This window comes from Gymnoscopelus microlampas (genome assembly GCF_963454915.1).
Source record: "Gymnoscopelus microlampas genome assembly, chromosome: 15".
NCBI classification, from domain to species: domain Eukaryota; kingdom Metazoa; phylum Chordata; class Actinopteri; order Myctophiformes; family Myctophidae; genus Gymnoscopelus; species Gymnoscopelus microlampas.
The window spans coordinates 14,839,935-14,864,446 of record NC_139952.1 but is presented as its reverse complement, the minus strand read 5'-3'; the positions used below and the strand labels follow the sequence as shown (position 1 = coordinate 14,864,446).

Sequence of the window (24,512 nt, the reverse complement as noted above, 5' to 3'; positions counted from 1 at the left end):
ATACAACCATAAAACAAGAGTTTGTACAACTAGTTAACAACAAGTAGGCAAGGCGAAGAGGAAGGGTAGCGTTTCCTGAAGAGGTGGGTTTTCAGCCTGCGGCGAAAGATGGGCAGTGACTCTGCTGTCCTGACATCAGTGGGGAGTTCATTCCACCACTGTGGGGCCAGAACAGAAAACAGCCGTGACCGTGTAGATCGGCCAGAAGGACCACTGAGCGATGAGGCAACCAGTCGCCCCGTGGCGGTAGACCGAAGTGGTCGGGCAGGGGTGTAAGCATCGACCATAGCCCGGAGGTAAGAAGGAGCTGTTCCTTTCACTGCCCTATAGGCTAGCACCAGGGTTTTAAACTGGATGAGAGCCGCTACGGGGAACTTGGGGGCAGTTGAACACCAGACGAGCCGCAGCTTTCTGAACAAGCTCCAGAGGTCTGATGGCAGACGCCGGGGCACCAGCAAGGAGGGAGTTGCAGTAGTCCAGGCGGGAGATGACAAGAGCCTGGATGAGCGCCTGGGCTGCCTTCTCCGTGAGGAAGGGGCAAATCCTCCTGATGTTGTAGAGGAGGAATCTGCAGAACCGTGTCACTGATGCAATGTTTGCCGAGAACGACAGTTGGTCGTCCAGGGTCACACCCAGATTCCTCGCAGTCCGAGTTGACGTCACCACAGCATTATCAATGGTGATGGCCATGTCTCGGTGCGGACAGCCCTTCCCCGGGAGGTACATCAACTCTGTCTTGTCCAGGTTGAGCTTCAGGTGGTGCGTCGACATCTACTCCGAGATGTCAGCCAGACAAGCAGCAATGCGTGCCTCCACTTGTGTGTCAGTGGGCAATTCCTGTTCCTAAATTGTACACTGTGCAGGCGTGCACGGACAGTTGTCCTTTAACTTTTTGAGTCCTTTAACGTGTGTAATTTCTAACACATCACATCAATTGTGATGTAATCATTCCCAAATACATTGAGGTGCTTTCGTTTCCCAATGGCAACCTGGGCAACATTTGGCAGGAGGTTACTGGGGATACCGTGTGGGTCCTATCCTATTTGGCCTGAGACATGACCAACGGGGTTGAAATAGCATGGCATTCCAGTCCTCAGTCGGACAGTGCCCGAGTTATGCCCGGGACACACAATCTCACACAGGTTCCATGAATTACACAGGTTTCGTGAATTAATAGATAATATTATATAATATATAGATTCACTTAAATGTTATAATGGAAGTCAATGGCAGTCTGATTGGGCTGAAACCTTGCCTAAATATGGATATGGAGTCATACATCATACAAGACTGACATCATAGACTCGCCACATGAAGCCGGGGCTACACATGAATCCATGCCGTTATTAGACCCCATCTTGTTTCTTTTCCTCCATGCAGTTTGTCTACGTGAGTGCATAGTGTTGGTGAAGCCCTATAATTTTCAGCTATGCTGCAGCTGCACGGTGGCTGGCAGACTGGCACCACTCTGTGTCCCTGACGTCAGCTCTCTGGGTATGCTTTACAAAACCAGGGAACAATAGTGTTTACCCAACATTCTCTCATTTAACTCGACACAACACACAAACAGATCACACAGGAAAAGAAAAGTTACGTCAACAGGTAGTTGAGTGTTTCTTTAATGGGTTAGAAACAGCAAATCCGAAATGCATTCCCTCCGCTTCTCCTGTGAATGTTTGTGCAAGCTCTGGGCACTTTCCAGTGTGAGTTGTGTTATGCAATAAAGCTCATATGGCAACCTTATATGGAGGTAACTCAGTGGATGAGGTGCCTTTCTAGTTAGTACATGCCTGTTCAATGCTTCTTCTTAACAGAAAAAGAGGAACCTGGTAATGCCAAAGTCTGAGATCCTGGCATGCTGTTTTCTGCGAATGAAAGCAATATTGTTCAGGTACAGCAGTCTTTGTTTGGACCTTAAAATAAGGTTCCCTCCTCAGTAATAGGAGGGAAATCAGATTTCCAGATACAATATACCAGCGAGGATAACATTACTTTTCCTGTTGAGAAGTTTCCAAATTCTCCCTTTCAGTCTCATTTGTCTTCTCCAGATGAATGGTAGTTTTACATGGAGTTCTGCACTGTAAACATACATCATGTTATGGTCAGTGGTAGACTGAGCAGTCCGCTTTCTTACAGGATGGATGAGTTAGCTGCTCAAGCATGGTAAAGTACTTAGGGCATAGGTAATAAAACAGCATATATTATCTTCTGTTTACTCAAATAATACCACAATATAAGTGTATATAATCATATCCACAATGAATCGGCAAAACAATCTCTTTATTCATGACAATTATGTTTAAGTAATAATTAATGGAGTGACTATTTGAGTTTCCTGCGTATCCCCTCATTGTCTGAACAAAGCTTTTTGTCTCACCTGAGGTGAAAGCCTACACCTGCCACTGACTTCCTGTGTGATTAAACTGGCGAGGCATGAAACGAAAGCTGATCAGAGTTCCGCAAAGTGTAAAGGAAATTAAATCATTCTGTGTTTGTCACCACTATTACTCCTGCCGCGCACGTGTCTAAACAGCACTAAAACTCCATTGAAAAAGGGATGTGTGTTGTTTTGAAGCATACACAAGTGTAGTGTAGTCCTTGCCAAAGAACAGCTGGGTGGTAGTGTTATTGTGTGACTGAGGCGTGCTACAAATGGGTCGTTGAGTTCATACTGTATATGCGCAAGGGCAAAGGGTGGTCTTTGTCAGGTGACTGGGTGCAGCCATGGCTGATATGGTCACGCATGGAAGGGTGTTTTGGAAAATGAATGGGACAGAGCATGTGAAAAGAGAGACGGCGAGAGACTGGAAAATACAGGTCTATGCAGATGACATCAGGATACCTAAGGGCTGCAGATGCTTTGTTTAGTCTGACCGTTGCTGACCTCACAGATGAATCATTCATGGTTTTATGTGCGCATGTATTCAGATGAAAGCTTACAGCATCACTACATGTAAATATTTACATCAAGTCATGTATTATAGTCTATATGTGTTTATGGCTTTATGTATTACCCACATCACGTATACTGTACATACAATGCAGACAGGACATTTTATGTTTTTATTCTGAGGGGAATCTTACTCTCAGATCTTATCAGTGAGGATCAGAGAGCCACAGAGAGAAACACAACCTTGAGACTGAGAGAAGAGCAGGATGGCCTGAGGCTGGACTGATTGCAGTAGCACCTCACTGCACATTGACTACTGTCCAAGTTCAGTCTTTTTAGATGTCTAATAATACAGATATAATACTTAGCAGGGAACTCACACACAGGAAAACTGAAGATTGAAAGTTGCTTGTGTGATATACTGTATAAGGTCATTGTATAAAAAAATACAAAAACGTGCTAATTGTGGTGCAGCAAAGGTTTGATCGGCCAACCACTCTCTATGAAGCATTTTTAAATCAAACATTAGAAGGTTTTCTTTCTGTTCATGTTGCTGCATAAGCATACAATGCCTTTATACTAAATGTTGACAGATAACTTCAGAGGAGGCCAATATGCTGTTTAAAGTGCTGAAACTATTCTTATGTTGGAAGGTGGGGGGATAGAAGACCAGAACCTTCACAGGCCCCTGCTCACAACAGACCCTTGTACCCCATTACTTGGTGGTGGACAGTAACAAAGTGCAATTACTTACTGCAATTGTTGAGTACTGTACTGAAGTACATTATTTGAGTATTTGTACTTTACTTGACTATTTATTTTGTTTGTTTGTTTTGTTTGTTTTTTACTTATGACTTTATGTATTAACCACTTAAAGCAGCACTATGTAACTTTTTTTAATGAATAAAATGTTTTTTTTTCCTAATCTGTATGGTATACAGATAGCCTGGCTCCAGCCCGTGAATCGCTAGCCACGCCCATTAAAAAAATATGTTCAGGCGATTCTGGTCTGGTGACGCTCTCATAGGAGGTCTCAGCCTCGGTTGGAAATCTGTACGACGAATCGGGATAATCCAGTATGAACCAATCGCCAAAGAGTCTTTGAAAAAAAAAACTTTGGCCACGCCCCCATCTCAGCAATCGACTGCATTGAGAGGGCTTTCAGACTGAATAATGGAGTGAAACGAAATGAAAATTCAGGCTGAGTGTCAGGCTAGCATACAGATGCTCTTATACTGAAATATTTAGATTGTGTCAAAGGTCATGTCTCACCTACTGTAGACACAGGATCTGACATGAATTTTGACCTGATGGTCAAGATGTGAAGTTGTAGATAAGCTATTATCACTATTGTTTTTGAAGATTTTAGATTTTCTTTTAAGGAGGGATTTATACATTTCAAAACATCAATGCATTGATATTAAAAAGAAAATGTACTTTGTGCTTTTAAATAGCACAAACTCCAGTGCTTTTACTCTAGTACAAATTTGACTGAGCTACTCTGACTTGTAGTTGAGTAATATTTTACCATATATATATCTGTTGTATATTGTACTGCAGTATGTATACTTTGTCCACCACTGCTTGCCCCCAAGAGTGGTCTTTGTCTAGTGTTCAACTGTTATGGTATTTTGGCATCTATGTCACACCTTCCTGTAGGAGGCAGTCAGCCTTTAAGTAAACATGAGGGCTCTTATCTCAGTGGAGGTCTTTGCTTAGTAATACAAGAGCGGAAACCATAAATATCCGAAACACTTTGTTAAAGGTGCATTGAGTGTCAATGGTGTTAAAAACTCAGCCCACCATTTCGCAGGACCTTAATGCCTTTTGTAGCTTACATACCTGACCTCCCTTATTTTTGTTGAGCGATACCATACAAAAGGTGTAAACCATACAGCTTTATTATATGGCTTAATGTGTACCCATTCTAGATCTCTATCTAAGGCAAAGGGATCCTAGACACTGATAGGCTTGTCGGGACTTGATGATTTTGGCTGCTTACAGGAACATTGACTAAAAATGTGCCGGAATCTTTTCTGTTTCTGGGAATTTCACGGTTTTAGCTTGCTTTCATTACTGACATACCTTTGCTGACAATGCTTTAGATTTTGTCTGGCAAGTTTCAGTGACCCAAGCTCAGATGTGGGCATCTAAAATATCTAATATAATACAGGCTATACAGTATATGATATAAAGTTAAATAATAAAAATGCCATACTGTTCAATGTGATGCTTTATTTGTGTCAGAGTAATTGGGATGTTATTACATTCATCAAAGTACATTGGCATTAATAAAGAGATTATATTGCCTGTAAATTATAGTGCTACCAGCTATGATTAACTTGTTCATTTGACATTGATCAACACTGACATTTGAGGTAACGTTGCTTAGAAAAACCATGCCCTCAGGGGCCGTTTCCTAAATGAAAGATCAGATCCACTCACATGCAGGGACATGAATCAGACCATCCCCTCCGTGCCGTGATGAGTAAACCTGTACTATAATCTCAGGCCTTAGCAAAGCACTTATAGCCGTTAAGTAAGGTTTGGATACTATTCATTGGAAGTAGTTACAACCCTAGGCTGGACCTTTGGGCTGGTTTTGGACCCATAACATTGTTTTTTATGTTAACTTAAAAAAAAACACAGAAGTACTTCAAAATTATCTGCCAAGCACTGTCGCTGAATCCAAATTCCTTGTAGACCAAAATAAAACTGAAACAGTGTCATGGTAAGTAAATGATGTCAACTATTTTGAAATAATGACAACACTCAACACTGCAGAGATTCTGTATACTGTGGTTGGGAGTCAGCATAGGAGACAGATAAAAGACAGCTATGTGCTTGATCAAGACAAGTGGATCCTGGGGGCAGATTTTGTCAGGTGCAGGTGTGGGGACAGACTGTGGTCAACCACTGGTCTTTCAGGTGCACGTATTTTCATACAAAGCCAAAGAGAGATAAAGTCTGACTCGCTCCCACTGCAATAGCTTGTCCTACATCAAACAATGTTGTTCTTTAATCTGTGAACTACTGAGAGGGACTTCAACAGACACCTGCCTTTAGAAAGCCATCAAAAGGTGAGCTACTGGAACTCCTTGTTTGTACTGCATACAGTAAGGAGCCGTGCCAGCCCTGGTGACCTATGTATGACTTGTTACATTGTTTCCCACACAAACATAATATAATAATAATAGCAACAACAACAAAAAAATATTATTTACTCTCACCAGGTAAAATACTTTCTTTCAATCTAATATATTTAGTTTAATTTCCTGGATACAAATATCTAAGCTTTCAAAACAGAATGAAAACAGCTGTGAGAGGGATTGCATGCCTTGGCCTAATAGTAAGCAATAGTGTCTTGACTCATCTCACAGCCGGTTGGTTCCAGTTAATGTATTTACTCTGACAGGGATGTTAGCCAGATGAGGGGCTTCTGTTGATGATGAGTCACCTGTGTGAAGGCCATCTGCCCAGAGGCAAAATGAGGGACAAAGGAGAGAGAGAGTGAAGAGAGAGAATATGGCCAGCAGACCACAGCACCCGAACTATGAATAGGTTCAAGGGAGTGAAAACATTTTGGGCGATATCTCACCTTGCAGATTCAGTTACACTGAGAAGCAGAAAACACAATGGAGTCAATATGAGAGATCAAAAAGCTACAGATAATAGGTCCAAAATGCTGCAGGTCTATACAGACCCTCTGACTTTGCGAGCGAACACAATGCCAAGAAGAATCTGTCCGGGATACAGTGACTTCTCATGTTGCCACCCCAAAAAATCCCCGTTTCAGAATTCAGACAACTCATCGCATGAGAAAGGGAATTCACGCTACTTTGCAGCTTATTCTGAGTTAAAATGATAGATGAACAAAGTAATTAATTGGAATATATATGTTTTAAGTGTGTAATTGCTGTTCATTATACATCACAAAAAAAACTTTAAAAGAACATTCCATGGCCATATTAATGTTATAAAAGCTTTCATCTACTGTAACCTCCACTTCAACCTTTCCTTTTTGTAGACAGTTGAGTATGACCATGTCTGCAACAAAAGCCAAGCCAATGTCGCTATGGAAAACTACAGGCTGGGAAATGTTGGAATGTTGAAAATGGTGGAATGAGTCCACCTACTGGACAGTAGAGGGATATGTCAAATCCAGGAAACGAGTTTACTAAACATGAATAATTACTTCAAAGAGGAAATAAGTGACATTTTAATCTGTCAGTTGCCCTATTCAGCAGGGCTGATTAATTATGCTTCTGACCTATTTCTTTCATGACCTTAATTTAACATTCAGCCTGTGGTTCATTAAATCCAAAGGACACGGTCTGACAGCATTTGATATGTTAATAATGTGTTTATTTTGCACTTACTGTTTTTATCCCACATTTCATAAAACACATGAATTCCTTTGATGAAAATCAAAGGAATGATTACATTAGATTGGATTACGTCCCATACAATGATCTCACAAAGCCTGTATTTCATAGTTGTACTAAAATTGGCAGCCCGAAGGCTGCATGAACTACATTCTGTTGTTCTCAAATGCAGATTTCGTCATTTGAAGGTTAACAGAGGTACAGAGCACTCAAGATAGTTCAGATCCATTCAAAGGTGCAGCAGGCTGTGTGAAGAATATTTTTCGTCCCTGGCCTGACTATAATGTGTGTGTTCCATCATCTTCCCCACTTACACCATCCTTCATCCTTCTCACCTCATTTCCTTTCACCCTGCAGGATACTACCTCCATCTCATGAGGGACCAAAGAAAAACCTCTCTCATATTATAACAGTACAAATGCTTCACTAGCTTTTACTTGGGCCAAATACATCAAACTCTATTTTGCCGATGGCATAATGAAAAAAGGTTTAACACAAATCCTCTGAGATGCAACTTTGCAACAAAAAATAATTTAAAAGCCTTCGATTGGCCTCATAACAGATGGTAACTAGACCAGTGAATGTGGACATAATACCAGGATTCAATCAAAATGACAATGTTAAGACTTTAAATTTTACTCTATTCGAACCTTATATCAATATTTAGTATTTTTATTTAAAAAAACTTTTAATTTTGCATGAGCTCTGGTAGAAGTGTTGTTTTTTCTTTAAAAAGTAAATAAATACATAAACTGGAAAGGTGCACAGAGCGCACATTTCTGCCAGGCTGGGTAGCCTACCCATGGCTTTTTAAGTCGTAGGTTGCAGCTACGAGGAAGCTGTGGGGGAAATAGCATTTCTATAATATACAGTTCAGCTTTAGCATTTGGGGTGACCCCTAGTGAAGTGAAAGCGCTTTTAAAGGTGTAGTAGTAGCAAAAAGGGTTTGGAAGTTTTGAAGAAAATACAAAATGTCAGAAAGTCTACAGTATTTAGGCAAAAATGGGCATGGCCTATATGAGAAGTTGCATCATGATTGTTGCACAATATTGACTATACAATCTACACTTCAAGAGTTATAGGCCAAAACGTAAAGCAGGCTGGTATAGCACCATTATGAGGCTGATTTGAAACATTTGGGATTGAGTGGTTTACTTGGCCTACTGGCTGTTTACACCAAAGGTGTGATGCTGATTGGTCCAGCAATTTGCGGGATTATCTATGGACAGATGGACACACAGACAGAGACCCAGGGGCAAAACGATAATCTCTGTCCCCGCCGACCTGGTGGAGAAAATTAAGCATAATAGCAGAGCACCTGTCAGAGGACTATACAGAGTCAGACTCAAGCTGTGCTTATGTAGTGATTCTCTGCTGGAGTATTATTAACTTATATCTGGGCCAGTTCCAAAACTTGTTATCACAAAACAAAAAACAAAACAGAAAACAACCTTAGTGATCATCCCAAGGTAGGACATTGATGACAAGTAGTGATGAGTATGTAGTGCAGGTGGAGACTCCAATTGCATCTCTCCACCATGGAGAGAGACAGAGCTTCAAAGAATGCCAGCTGCAATACAAGCTGTTGGTGCACATGCTGTGTTCATTGAAGTAATATTTGGCATCAACAACAGGTGTATAAATAGAAAACACTGACGCTGTCTAAAACATTGTAAGCACGTTTTCACCTTTGCCTGAAAATAATGCTTGTTTGGTCAAGTCGTTCTCTATGAGCCCCTATTTATCTTTGGTATTATTTGCAACCTTTAGATCCATAGAAGGTTCTGAACACCCTGAAGATGTCAAATGTCAGATGTTTTCTCACTTTCATACCTTTGAACTGGGACATGGCTTAAAATACTACACCCCTTGGAGAATTGTTCTAGAACATTCAGAATTCACAAAACGACTCTCGCCCTTCTCAACCTTTGAAATAAAAAGAATCAGACAGAAGTTGAAACACAGGTTAAGTAGCCTAGTACTTCACACTACCCTAAATCTGTATTAGACAGTAGCCTACACAAGGGGGGGGGGGGGGGGGGGTCAAAGATCACAGGGGGGCATGTGGCTTTGTTTTGTTTGGAGGTAGTCCAAAATGATGTTGCACAAAATAATTATTTACTTTCATCCACTGTCTCTGTTCTCAATGTGATACAAGTCTATTATCCTGTAAACCCAACATCCAAACTCCATATAATTGTGAAGCACACTAATTACATCAAATTTCAACCTGGGATCCCTATTCTGGCATGTCAATATCATATTGTCAAAAATAGTGAACATTTTACCAAGATTTTAAATAATGGCTCTACAAGCACACGTGTTGTTTTTTCCCCTTTTTTGTCGATTGGTTGCATCCTGACACGTTGTGGTTTGCGTCGTCAATTTTCGCTATTTTCAAAAGTAGGCTGTGTGTGTGTGTGTGTGTGTGTGTGTGTGTGTGTGTGTGTGTGTGTGTGTGTGTGTGTGTGTGTGTGTGTGTGTGTGTGTGTGTGTGTGTGTGCGCGCGCGCGCGCGCGCGCGCGTGCGTAGGTGTGGGGGCTGACGGGTCGCCAAGGAAAAAAGGTTCGGAACCACGTGCTCTGGGCTAACTAAGCTAGACCAATGGGGCAGTATAACTTAATCGGTCACCTGTGGCTCGCTCCTAGTCCAAATATGACAGTAGTCTTACTAGTCTATTATATTCAAACCTGATAATCTTGGAGAAGTTGAGCAAAATCAGCAACATAATCCGAAGTGAATTCAAAATTATTGGTTGTCATTGGCCTTTGACTTTCCTCTGTGACCCAGACAGGCATTTAACAGAGCATGCATATTTCAAGCGTCAGGCGTTTTGGGGTGACGCGACCAGAGCGAATCAGCACCGTGGACAGCTCCTGCATCGATCCAACGTCACAGACAACGCCCTGATAGTAGGCTATAACCCACAATTATGAATGTAATTTCAACGGTTTTATGCTCACAAAATCTTGCTTGCCCAAACAGACATGTGCTGGTTAGTCATAATGCTATCATATCATAATGATACGGCAATCAGCTGGCATCTTGTAATGTATGCTGCTGCTTAACAATTTGCAGACAAGACATTTCCAAACGTATCGCCTGATCTTTTGTTTTCCACTCACGAGTGGCTTCAATATTCTGAGGATAAACTCATGGCTTTACTGCCTGTAACCTTCTTTTAAAAGAGGGCATCGGGCCCTTTAAGGGTTCTGAAGCGAGACTAGCCGATGTAGGACGAGTGTGTGCGCTGCTGCTCTCGCTGCCAGCCATCCTCCTCATCATCATGGCCTCCACAGAGCCGCGGCTGCGACCGAGAATGATCAGACCAGCCGCCGGTGTCTCTTCCCTCCTTCCCCGAGCGGAGACCGACGTCAAACCGAAGCAGAGGCACCGGTAAAGGAGGAGAGACGCGCCGGGGGTAGAGCCGCCTCATGCCACCCCGGTCTCCTCCATGTCTGCGTCTAATAAAGCCACGATACAGCCATTCGACAACGAGGGGTGCGAACCCGGGCGGCGGCGTTGAGCGGCGGCAGAAACATGAGGGATTATTCTGTTAATCTGTCGGTGCAGCAAGTGCTGAGCCTCTGGGTGCAAGGCAGGACGCTGCAACACTTCACAGGTATGCAGGATAATAAGCTGCTTCCGATGTCTACTGTTTGCAGCATTTCATGTGTTCAGATGTGTGCGGTTCACCCGGTCTTGCACACACAACTCATAATCTAGGCTACTAAACCACTACTAAGGACATAATGTAGGATATGGTCACCTTTGCAGGTCCCTTTCAGAAGAGGGAAAAAAACGGAATACACAATGCACAAGAAGCCTGTCAAATAGAACACAATATTGAAAGAATACATAACTCTTAAGACCAGGAAAGGACAGGCTCAGTCCGTTGAGGAGCATATAGCTACATTAGCCCCCCCAGTGGTGAATTGGTCTATGTGAGAGAGTAAAAATTCCACTCCACTGTCCATGCGTGTGGAGTCAGGGGATGGAATGAGTATCATAACAAAATGCGGCTAATTAATCTTTCTGCCGCGTGAATGCGCTTGGCTCAGAAGTAGCCTAAACGAAGTGCTGTCATCTCCGTTTCAGTCACGGCCATCGTTTCCCTTTGTCTTTCAGTGTAGTAATTGAGAGTAATTAGAGCCCTTTCCTATAAATCATATCATAGACATGCCTTCTGTCTAGTCAGGTCTAGACTCTAGAAATATTGATTTGGACGATAATATTAAGGTTCCACCACGACTTGATTGTGGTGTTTGTATTATGGGACCTACTATGTCTTTGGCTTAAGTTCCTGTAGGATATATCTATAATAGTAATTTATTATGTGCCAGTGTAGGTTTAATTGGCGTGTAGGCCTACCTACTGTAACAACCTTGCTTGTAAGGATTAATAACGCATTTAGTAATGTGTCACTGTCAATATATGTGATAGGGTAGGGTGCCTCCTCTAGAGTCCACACAGAGTTTTTTTTAATCATGGACATGACTCAACAAGATTGCTAACCACCATCCACACCTGGCTGTGTTACTTACAATCATTGCCACCACATGACAACTTCTAAATGGTTGGAAATGTTGCATGGTAAACTCACGGACTGAACATTTAAAACAGATGCACTGTCGAAAGGAACAACAGGAATCAGTTTGTCATAAAAACTAGAGATGAGCTTATTCCTCTCATGCTTGGAATTCCCTGCTATTGAACCAAGAAGACCAAAGTGAAGATGGGCATATATGGTCATGGCTGGTATACAGCAAAGAGCCTTTTCATGAGTCTGAGATGACATCCTCCTGAGCTGAGAAACACGGACGTTAAATGATGTTGATTCAGCAGGAAGCATATGTTTGCGGAAGCAGAGTTGCGGCAAGGAAGACCTCTGAAGAGTTGACATCCACATTTAGTGAAGGCCTCAACCTCATAGTTCACCAGTCAGGCGAAAGACTACCCAACAAGGTGTTCAGATGAGGTCAATCGAGGATATGAGAACTATCCTGACCTGAATAACATGACAACCTTCTTTTTCAGGACCCATATTGCTGAAATGAAGGGCTTTTCTTTCCTGTTTATGCATTTTTTGTCTCATTTCCTCAACGTTTCCTCAAGTTCTGAAAAAGTTTAGTTTTTCCCCGACAGTCTACAGATATGAGAACATTTCCTTACTTTCCTTCAAATCAGCCACTTGAGCCCTTTATATACAAAGTAGCCCATCTAGTGTACGCCTGTGGTTCAGTGAAAACTTCTTATCAGGGAATGGTAATATAATCTGTTCTTTTTTGTATAGCATGTCAACACAAGTGGGGGATTAGTACTGTAGATATTAATGCCGCCCTCTGACTGGTGTACGTGCCCACAGTGGGGAACTATCCTTGAGCTTTCCAGTTACAGGCACCTATCACCTCCCCACATCATCTTTACGGACAGCAATGACTTACCATCACACACACATACACATTTTTACACTGTCCTGTAAAATGCACCATAGGACATATGGTGTGGTCACGTGGTGTGGTTGAGATGGGGTTTGTGGGACATGTCCCCATGTGCCCCTACTGGTTCCCATGTAGAGGATTCTGTAAATCCGTCCGGGCTTAGTTGTGTGGCAGATGACCAGCCTGTTTCAACCCAGCACCTGTGTGGAATCTACTGGAGTCTGCTGGCAAGATGCCCACTCTCTCACTTCTATCTTTATACAGTATTTCACCTCTTGTCTCGTCTATACAATCTATTTCGTTCTAACCATCATGTGCCAGTCCATCGTTGTTTCTCTGTATCTGTTGTGAATTACGTTGACCTAAGAGCGTGATCCTAAGAGCTATGGTCATTCAGTTGAATTATACATTTGCAGAGACAACATACATGTGGCCAGAAGATATGGGTCATGACAGATAAGAGCCAAGCCAGACAAGGCAGTACAGGAACAGATTATATTCTGGGAATAAGGTTGTGTGATGAAGAGAAAGATACTGTACCTACTATGCAAGCACATTATCTACAGTGTAAGATAACACAATTTAAGGATGATCAAGTATCGTTATAAGATTATGTCAGAAGAATTGTACTTAAACAACCTGCACCTGTAGTCTCCTGATAAAGTAGCTCATTGTGTCACAAACATTCTAATATCCATATATTTATATCATACATATCATATACATATCCATCCATTATGCCTACGCAGATGAGAGTGAATCAATATACTATACTGAGGTGTGTCAAACCTCAAATATATTATAACAATACTACACCCATCTCTTTTTTTTATAACTTCTCTATCCGTCTTCTCTCTCTCGCTTGTAATTTTAGTATCCTTTTATTATTTATTATATCTACTAAATCATCCCATCTCCTGTCTGATCTCGGACATCTCTCTCCTCCCTGGCGAGATTAGTGATGGTGATAGGAAGATGGTGGTGGCAGATAAGATAAGGAGCTTCCATTGTGTCCCGTCTCAGTAGTTTGAGCTCACTCTGGGCTGCAGCCAATCAGGCGGAACAAAGAGACGTGTGTGTGTGTGTGTGTGTGTGTGTGTGTGTGTGTGTGTGTGTGTGTGTGTGTGTGTGTGTGTGTGTAAGAGTGTGTGTGTGTGTGTGTGTGTGTGTGTGTGTGTGTGTGTGTGTGTGTGTGTGTGTGTGTGTGTGTGTGTGTGTGTGTGTGTGTGTGTGTGTGTGTGTGTGTGTGTGTGTGTGTGTGTGTGTGTGTGTGTGAGAGACAGATGCTGCCACATCTCTCTCTGCCTCGCTTGACAGCTGATGGCTGGATCAATACTGGAGGTAGGCACTCACTGGATTATGGAACAAGTTTAAATGGCTATGCTAACACGCTCCCTCCCTGCTAGGCCTGTATTGAAATGTGCTTTGGAGAATAGGGCTTATTGATTTACAGTGATATAGCAGATGTTTCCATCATGCAACAAACCAAGTCAAGCATCATCAGTCTAATACCAGTACATGACATTCCACTGCTTTTGAACAGTTACTGTTCATCCAATTCAACCTCAAAACCTTGGTCCATGTCTTGAATAATGTTCTCATAGCCAGCTGGCATTTCCCTGCTGTGGCAGCATGAGTGGTGCCAAGCAGGGCCTCTCACTGACCATGACTCTTTATGCAAAGTCTGTCTGTAAGGGCCTGTGGCCCACACGAAGCAAGGAGGGAAAGAGAGGTGATGAGGATGAGGAAGAGGATGAGGAGGACAGAGAGAATGTGAATACACATTCTAAAACTGGTCCTGCCGAGCGAGCTCCACTTGGGCCTAGCCTAGTTTCTTTCTATAATTCTGTATGCTGGTAATTCTTTTACTCAGTAATCAATTGCTGAGAAAGCCATTTGAGAAAAAGAGGCGAGAAGATGGGCAGGCGGACAGCTGCACAGGCCCGTTTGATATGTGCTTTCAGAGATAATGGGTGCGTTTACTGGGACTGTCATTGCTTAATTTTTCTATTGAATTGTAAAAGTTCACCGTTTTAGTTTTTGGGTTAATCAAAAAAGGAGTGCAGGGCTGTGGTTAAAAGTACATTAATGTGTATCCTTTGACGTCAGATATTCCAATTCTGTTCTGTAGCTTGTCTGTTTTCCCTAGACTACAATCTCATTCTTTCTGAGCAGTTAAACACAGTTCCCCTTACCCTTGCTCTACTTCCCCTTTTCACAAGTGGTCAGTTAAAGTTGTTGCCATTTTGATTGAAATCCTCCTCGCTTCACTGATGACTGAGCACCATCTCTGCCTTCTTTTCTGAAACTGCTGTGTAGTTTCAAGAGGGTTTTATTTGTCACTCACTCATACAGGTACAAGCAGCGAAGTGTTTGTGTGGCATGTTCTGCAAGACTATGCCAACAACAATACAATATAAAAACATGATAATAATGATAATACTAGATTTAAGAAAAATAAGAAAAATGTAAAGAGAATAAAGATTTTTTTACAGGTAAAAAAAAAACACTTTAGCAGATAAAAAGTTAATTTGGCAGTACAGGTAAAAAATGCTATAGCAGCAATGGGAAATGTGTGGGTCTATCTATGTGTGTCTGCGTCAACTGAAGTTTGTAGAAAATAGCAATGTACGATATGCCGGTAGACCTGGTCCAAGCATGCTGGCGGTGGACGGCACAAATCATGGTTCTGGTTGATGCCAAAATTGCAGTGGGCTGCTGATTTGCAAACGACACATACCCACTGCACCTCTCCTACCACAACGGCACATGGCAAGTAGGGCTGGGCGAATAATCTGATTTTATTTTCAGCTACAATTTTGGATTCTGAATACGAAAACAAGAAAATCGACACTAAAATCCAATTCGGAATCGATGGTCTTAAATACATAAATACATATTATCTATGTATGCTATCTCCGCCAGGTCGAAATGACCAGAGACGGGAGATACAGAAAATCGTACTTAAAAGTGTCAGTCTCGTCCCCAAGAATATTCCAAGTCTCATTTCTGATCAACAACATTTCCATTTATTTCTTGCACATATTAAAATGCATTTGGCGGAATGCTGTGAAACATGTCGAGCACATTGATGCTCCCCAGAGGATGGACCCTACTGATTTTGGTGACCCCCATGGCTTTTCCTATAGTGCCACCCCTTAGACCAAATTGTGTCTAATTGAGCTGTGTCTAATTTGTCTGTGCTGTGTTGTTTTTTTTCCTCTCCTGTTCAGAGATGTGGTATTGGGTGTTTCTGTGGTGTCTCTTCTCCTCGCTCTTCGTCCACGGGGCCATGGGGCTGCTCATGTTGGTCATGCTACAGCGCCATAAGCGGGGCCGCCTCATCACCTTGGTGCTGGTCAGTGTGGGCTTCCTGGCCTCCCTCTCTGGAGGGGTCATCACCAGTAAGTACTGCCTCACCCTGTTTTTAGTCTTGACATCACAAGTGCTTAGAACCACACAACAAAAAAGGAAGATACACAATAAAATCCAATTTACAGTGACTTTACTGGAAGTGTAAAAATGGACCCTCAGGATTTTGCCGTGTATGAGTTATTACAGCGAGTGAGATTAAAGGAGTAGTTCACCCCAAAAATGACTTATTTTCTATCAATTACACACCCCATGAATTCAAGGCTTTATGGGCCGTGTAATTGATAGAAAATAAGTAATTTCCTGGGTGAGCTACTCCTTTAAGAGGGTGGTCTAATCATGATAGGCGTGAGGCGTGCAACGAATGGGCTGCAGGCGAAGTAGCATGTTTTGTGTGTGTGTTACACAACTATTTTTGGTATTTTGGGGATTTGCATTAGGGCTTCTCAATAATGGTATAAAACATGCTATGGCTGTAGCATAAATGTTTCATTGTTTATTATAACTATTACAATTAGGACACTTTTTCGCCTCAGGCAGCACCTTCCGATACTATGGGTCCTCAAAACGTAAATTCCATTGTTGGCACGTGTGCACAGTTGATCAGAAATTGGACATAGAATACAATATTCTTGGGTCCTCCCCAAGAGGTTGAGGTTGACACTTGGGCAATGTTGTTGCGCAGTTATTATAAGGAAATGCGTGTATTTAATTCAGTCTGACCAGAAGCAGGGATCAAACATATCCCCGCCGGTAATACAAATGAATGACCAGAGAGGGAGATATCAAAATCAGAGGCATGGATTCACCCCACAATCCCACCCCACCACCCCAGCATATCAAACCCTGCCTAAATCTACCCTTTTATGACCGACGACTAATCAGGCTATCGTGACACACTGACTTATGCTGCCTGTGTCTACACTGATTGTTAAGGTCTGAGGAAGAGCCTGGTGGCTCGAAATGTTACCGGCAACATCTGATCTGGCTGTACTAATGTATACCTCCATTTGCCTAATCCTTTCAATTCTTTCCATAAAAGGACCATACCGGTGGTGTGACATGTTTAGGTTATTGACTTACTGTATACTTGACATTACTGCCATTGTCAACCATTTTCCAAGGCATTTTTGAGGAAGCCATTGGACATCAGTATGGTATCAAAGTCAACTTGCAGAGACGTAATGCTTGATAAGCACTAAATAATACTAAATGTAATTGAGTGGTTATCTTCTGTCAAAATTACATATCGTTGTGCTTTAATGCTGAAAAGTCTGAAAAGTCAAGCCAAAAAAAAAAGGTCTATGTTTATATATGGAATGGTCCTTTAAGGTTGCCATTGTCCGTTGTTGCTGTACAGTGACAGTCGCTGTAACACAGTTTGGTGTGTGTAACAGACCTAAATCTATCTGACCACAGGACAGGAGCTCTCGAGGGCACAGCTGTATGAATGACTTTCAATCACAGAGCCGGTCCATGAATAGAAAGAGGCTTTATTATTAATGTGCCGCAAGAGGGAGAGAAGACTACTGACTGTCTGTACAGTATGTAAATATGATGTCCGACTGGCCCAAATGCACTGTGTGACAGATAGTGATGGAATAATTACTCAGATTTTTAAGTAGTAGTAATACCTACTTAAAAAATTTATCAAATAAAAGGCCTGTATTCAAAATGTTACTTGAGGGAAAGTGCAAAAGCATCGGCATCAAAATATACTTACAGTACAAAAAATAAAAAGTACTCACATGAAAATGTGTCAAGACTTTTTCGAAAATAGAATATCTGCAAGCTTCAACTCATTGTTGTGGAGTAAAAAGTACAACATTTGCCTCTGAGACGCAGGCTAGTGAAGTAGAAGTAAAAGTCTAAAATAATAAATACACAAGTAAATAAAAAATACGTAAGCACAGTACTTGAGTAAATGTACTTCGAATCGCTACTTTCCACCACATGGCAACAGTTCAGTAAGGCAACAGTGAGGTGAAGAAAAGGTTTGGTTGTGCTAGAAAGCTGACGCAACAATTTCATTTGTAATGAATTCTATCTCTGATAGATGGAAACAATTTCCATTTCTGATAACGGTATTTTTTATTTGCACATCAACATAATGCCTGAGAGTGGAAAGGTCATGGCTTCACTCAAATGGTTAGGGTTCAACCACTAAGAAGCTTTCTTGCTCAGCAATTTCTATGGCAATCCAGCCATTATATTCTGAGATATCTTGTGTGCAAGTGGAAATTTTGGCATAAGGGTGGCACTAAAGAAAAGGCCATGGGGTCACCAAAATCATTAGGGTTCATTGTAATTTGCACAATAAATTAAAGAATTCAGCCAGTAGTTTCTGAGATAGTCCTGACCCGTGATTTATTGTTCAACACTACACCGTTTCAAAGTGCAGACATTTCCTCCTGTGTGTAGGCTAGGCAAACACCAGCTGTCTTTCCATCAACGTGTAAATGTCATCTGCACATAATCATACACCATAATATCCGTTCTGCATGTGAAGCACTTTTTATTTGTAGGGTATATTTCACACAATAGAAACATACAATTATAGAGTGTAACTCATTGTTGCTTCATCTGTCGATGAGGTTTCTGTCTTTTGACTCTGAAATAAAGGAAAAGGCTTCTTGGGGGGGTTCTCTGGCTGTCCATTTCATGATGTTATCCAAATGGCATATTGTGTGTTAGGGCGTGACTAACACTTGGAGGAAGAGTGGCGAGTCAACACAGCGTGTGGGCAGACACTCAATCACACCCCCAACTGGCTGTGTGGAGCAGCAGATGAATACTTTAAATGGTGCTCCTTTTTAAATATTCACACGCAGAACACCATGGCTTTTGTGATGTAGAGACGGATAGGAAGCAGTTTTAGCCTCTTAGTGCATTTCATCTGTGGTCATGGCGATTAGTCTTGAGCGACAAGCAGTTGTGTGCGAATGCCGCTCTGTTTACTCAATGTGTGTTCATGCTCATGATGCAGCTCTTTTCGTCCTCAGGCGCGGCTGTGGCGGGGGTCTACCGCGTGGCGGGGAAGGACATGGCCCCCCTGCAGGCTCTGGTATTCGGCGTTGGACAGACTACCTTCTCCGTCATAATCTCCTTCTCGCGCGTCATGGCCACTATGTGAAGCAAGCACTCCACTTCAAGGGCACTGGAAGGACCCATACACTGGAGAGGTGAGCAGAGGTGGTGGATTAAGCCACGGATCAAGTCAGTGAGAGACTTATGGTTGCTCACTCGTATGAGCATCGAAAGGGCATGGCCTGATTTGCATGTGCAAAGAGAAGGTGGGAATGCTCTGGAAGTTGGGGCTCAATGCAGGAGAGAGAGAGACCCCTGGTGTCTCTGTTCTATCACTGCTACAATCATCAGCACTCCTCCAGTGCTGTTTAAAAGGGAACTCAGTGCAGGCCTCTCCTCTCCATGGGACGGCACAGCCCTTGCTGGACAAGAGGGCAAGATCCACAGCCACTCTGTAGCGATGCCACATCCCAGACTGAAAGCCATGTTTCAGGTGTCTCCAGAGTTCTCTCAGTGCTCTATCATTGTGCCAACAGCCCTGTCTGGGACATCCAGATGCCTTTGTGGTAATCTCCACTGACTCTTGAAGGCTTTCTGTTGCACTTGTGGGGGAAAATCTCTATTTCTTTCTCTTTTTTTGTACCAATTTAAGGGAAGCAAGAAGGATGACCTGTAATTATTTGCGATGATTTCATGGTACCATGTCACAATGCACTTTAGGTGCCGCTGTGAGAACAACATTTTGAGCAGAGAAGGTTCACAAGAGTGAACTAACAACAGTGTTCATCAGCAAAACCGCCTTTCAGTATTAACGTATCAACTAGATAGGTTTTCACACCTAAAATAACAGATTATCGAGGCCATTACTTTCTGTTCAGTGGTTTAACGACTTCTGCAGAGTTATACTCCAGTACTAACATACTCCAGAGATGTGGCTTTGAATTTGCACTCTTCTAAATGTTGGAAATCCCTTGCCCGAGAGGTCATATGACACCTCAGTTGAAAGTCACAAAGGATATCATATTACCAGCATCCCTGCAGCATTCTCAGTTTGTATTTTTGAAATACCGTTTCATTGCGTGCCAATTATGTGACAGGTGGGGTCTAAGACAGGGGGGAAAAATCCCATCATATTCAAAATACTGAGTGTATGTGCACTTGGTTGAATTTACCTTTTGCAGTCTATATCAGGGCTGGTCAGCATTAGATCAGCATTAACATAATCATATGCAGACTGAAGGAGAGGGATTGGTCTCAACTGAAGTGAAAAGGTTTGCTTGCATTGCTGCTTGAATTAAAATTGCTGTGATTTTCAGATAATTGATTTACTGTCTGTGAGTCCTAAATGCTAATTTGCACTTGGTCGCACAATCGCTCAACTGAAAAACGTATTTTTGAAAATCTGTTAATTGCGTTGAGCAATGCGGCCATGCAATGAAGTATAAATGAAGCATTAGAATCCATCGCTCCATGGCCCACCATAGTGTTAATAACATGGTCTGCAGTGCCATAAATTCCTCAAGCTTTTATATATATATATATATATATATATATATATATATATATATATATATATATATATATATATATATATATATATACATACATATATATATATATATAAATATATATATATATATATATATATATATATATATATATATATATATATATATATATATATATATATATATATATATACATACATACATATATATATATAAATATATATATATATATATATATATATATATATATATATATATATATATATATATATATATTAACTTTATAACTTTTATATATGTTGTACGACGATCTTCGCGCAAACTCAGAACTGCGACGTGTTGTGAGCTTGTAGATCAGCCATTTTCTTTATGACCAGTTTTGAAAAATGTCCCCTATAATGACATTATGAAAGGAGGTAAGGGATTTACTTTATTAATGCAACAACGTTTCGATCTCACAGGATCTTCATCAGGTCAGTATATAATGACCTATGATGACATTCCCAAAAGAGGGAAGCCAGGTTGAAAGTGGTTAAAGCCATAGTTCCCTGGAGAAGATCAAATACAATTTGCTGCTGTCACAGCCATTTTATGGCTCCTTAGTTTTTGCCAGACCAGTATTTATTTATTTTAACCCATGTTCCTTAAGTTTAACTTCGTCTATTGCACTGAAAATTATCTGCCTTCTTTTAGAACAGTGTGTGATACTGTTCCAGCGTGGCCCATATTAAGCCAGTATTACATAGATAGCATACCCAATAACCACAGTTGAAGTCGATTTCAAAAGAGATTAGAGATAGAATAACGTTTGGGGTTAGTTATGACAAATGCATTCTCCCAGTGAACCAATTGAAAGAAGGAGTTATCTAGGACTTATATTGCCCATGTACACAACAGTTTGTGTTACCTACTATAGGTTTGAACAATTTAAGAATTAGATTTACTTTTATGCCTACTACCTACTGCAGCAAATATGGCCAACAAGATAACAGCTTCCCTCCCTCCCTGGATCAATAAACTACAGGAGGATACTGTACTGCACCAGACCCACAATGGAGAGCTTTAGGTTGTAATGCCAAAGTATCTTTCACATACTAGCTTTAATTCCTGCATTATCTACAGATATTAGATTGTTATTATCAAGAACTAGTTCAATTAGTTTAGCCTTTTTTTACTTATGGCATAGGAATGGGCCAGACCAAAATGGCACAGCCATAAGAGTTGCTATGATTTGGGCGAATATCTGATATGAAATTTATCACCACATTTGTGTGGTAAGATTGCATCTATTCACCATCTTTTTGTTATGTAATTGACTCAACTCACCTTCAGTACCAACACGCCACAGAAGAGGGCAATATTGCTCATAAATAAGGTAGCAACAGTAATGTTGAAGACTTGAAAGATGACTGTGGATTTAACAGTGAAAATACAGTTTTGATATTGTCATTTGACATAGTTTCTATTCACTCTTCTCAGTGGTACTGTTGGCCTACTGCAATCTTTAACCCCCAAATTTAAAATAATAAACTTTACTATCAGGAAATAGTAAAACACTGAATTATCTGCACATACTACAGTACTAACCATACTACTCATGTGAATGTTTTTGGCTCAAGTTCAGGGACCAAATTGTGCGTTGTTGCAGATGACTCACCTGTCATTATAGCAATGAAAACTATGTGAAACTTTGTTTGAATTGCTGAATAGTTTGCTGAATATATGGTTCATAGGACATGTGATATTTGAGTGTTTCGTTGTATTTTGGTGTATGTCTGTGTGGTTGTGCATGTGAGTACTATAATATTGAATTATTTATTTTCTTTCATATGAGGTTGTCTGTTGCAGGCCCTTGGAAAGTGTTTTCTCATGTCTCGATCAGATAATGTCTAGTCTATGCTCTGTCGTATGATGGTGTCGTGAGTGCACCAAAAAATAACAGCTCACATCACGGTTGTGAGCTTGAACATTGGCTATTTTCGGAGTGTGACACCATAATATGACGAAGGATTAATCGGGCTTAAGGACCTAATTATAAGTGACATGGATGGCACTGTGTGTCCAAAGACGTCACAGACTGGTCCTGAGAACATGAGAAATGTCTTACAGTACGTAATGTATCAGAAACCATTTTTTATTTATTACAACAAAGTGTTTAGAATCGCCTTTTTGTCCATCAAAACATCAAGCATCAAGCTTGCTTACGTGGATGAGGTCAGTTGCACTTAACCTGTACGGCTATACTGTACAAAATCTTCATCAGAAGGATATATATCAAAATGAGATGTAGCTAATGGCAAAATTAACCTTACTGACAGTATTTTGATATTCACACAAATGTATTTCTCTACTACAGTATAGTGACCATGCATTAAAATATTAACGCCTATGCCACACGTGGTAATGTTATAAGATTGAGTGAGAATTGATTTTCTGCTTTAGACTAGGCAATTAAACCACCATCAAAATGGTGGGCAATATTGTGTGTCCCGCAATAACTAGAGACACCCTGGAACTGACGATCCTAGTAAAAGTCGGAATGTTAATTTAAGTCTGAAAATGTTTTAGACTTCCAGAATGAAATTAACACTCCGGATTTTTCTGTGAACCCCTTCCAGGACCTCAACATGCCACTCAATGATATGCCCAGTCCAATAACCATGTGTCATTTGGCTTATAAGTAATGCTACCCTTCAGATCAGTGTTATACAAATGCCACATAAAGTATGCACCATGGACACACATACTCTGTTACTGTACCCCCTTCCTGTGTTTGCATGTGTAATGCAGCTCAGAAAACGTGTGAATGGATTATGGACAATCCCAAACAAGAGACAATGTACAAAAACCCAAAGTGGCACTTGTAAATAATGTAAAATGTTCTTTTTTTATTTTTTTTACCAGCCAAACAGCTGATGTTTATAACTATTGGATATTTATGTACAAATTGTTCTCCTGTACATACTCAACAGTCAGGTGAAATACAAAATAAAAAATGTTTTGCAGAATAAAGTTTTTATGCCTTTTCTGTTCCCACATAATGTGTGTTGATGAGCAATCAACACACAGTCTCAATACTCTCTTCTATAGATCTTGCTATAAGAGCTGAAGAAAACTATGTCTGTGGGGACCGGGTGTCTGCCTGCATTCTCACAATCATCATCACTCTTTCACCGGAGCGGTCCGAAGGATCTCTGCTCATACGATCGTTTACATCTCGTATCTCATCTGCCATGCCAATGCGTGATCTGACTATTAATCTCCCTCTCCTTGGAGGCTTCCTCTGGCCTTTGATGCTGTTATTCTTAGTTTGTCCTTTGACTGCTACCTGTATGAAACCTAAGATGTGTAATAGTGTATTGTACGTTGTAGGATTTTTGCTGACGATTTGATCCAGAGCAACGTACAATCGGGTTAACAGGTAGGGATTCAGTTCCTTGTCAAAGGACACTGGAAGCCCGGGGCACTCAGGTGGTGCAGGGGTAAAGTTCCTGCCCACCACCTGGAGACTATGGGTTTGAATCCTCTACGGTGCGTCCAGCTTGCCTGGGGTGTTCCAACAAAGACAGTTGTCTATGTTTGCAGGAGGGAAGCCAGACGTGGAGGGCATTTTTTGTCGCTGCTCTAGTGACTCCTACAGGTTGGTCAATGGCGCTAGTCAGCAGGGTTGTTGGGGTATGAGGCATAAGGTGAAAGTGGTTACATTTGACTGAAATCACCACTACAAGTAGGCTACCAAATTATTACATTTCTGTCTCGCTGAATACCATCTACAGTCTCTGCACATAGAAATGCAGTTCAAAATCCTGAGTGTCAAATCAACTTGTGTAAAACCGATACATTTTTACACTCAGATTTAAATTGGCACTCAATATTTCACAGTGAAGGG

At 41.2% G+C, this 24,512-nt stretch overlaps 1 protein-coding gene across 1 annotated transcript; it reads left to right on the top strand.

Moving 5' to 3' along the window:
- The first annotated feature begins 10,597 nt into the window (after positions 1 to 10,597).
- On the top strand, positions 10,598 to 20,591 carry tmem170b (transmembrane protein 170B). Its single transcript, XM_084080827.1, is given in 4 exon segments — positions 10,598 to 10,811; positions 10,813 to 10,897; positions 15,950 to 16,120; positions 19,091 to 20,591. Coding segments are annotated over 4 exon segments (489 nt in total). The 5' UTR covers positions 10,598 to 10,709; the 3' UTR covers positions 19,222 to 20,591.
- Positions 20,592 to 24,512: the final 3,921 nt, after the last annotated feature.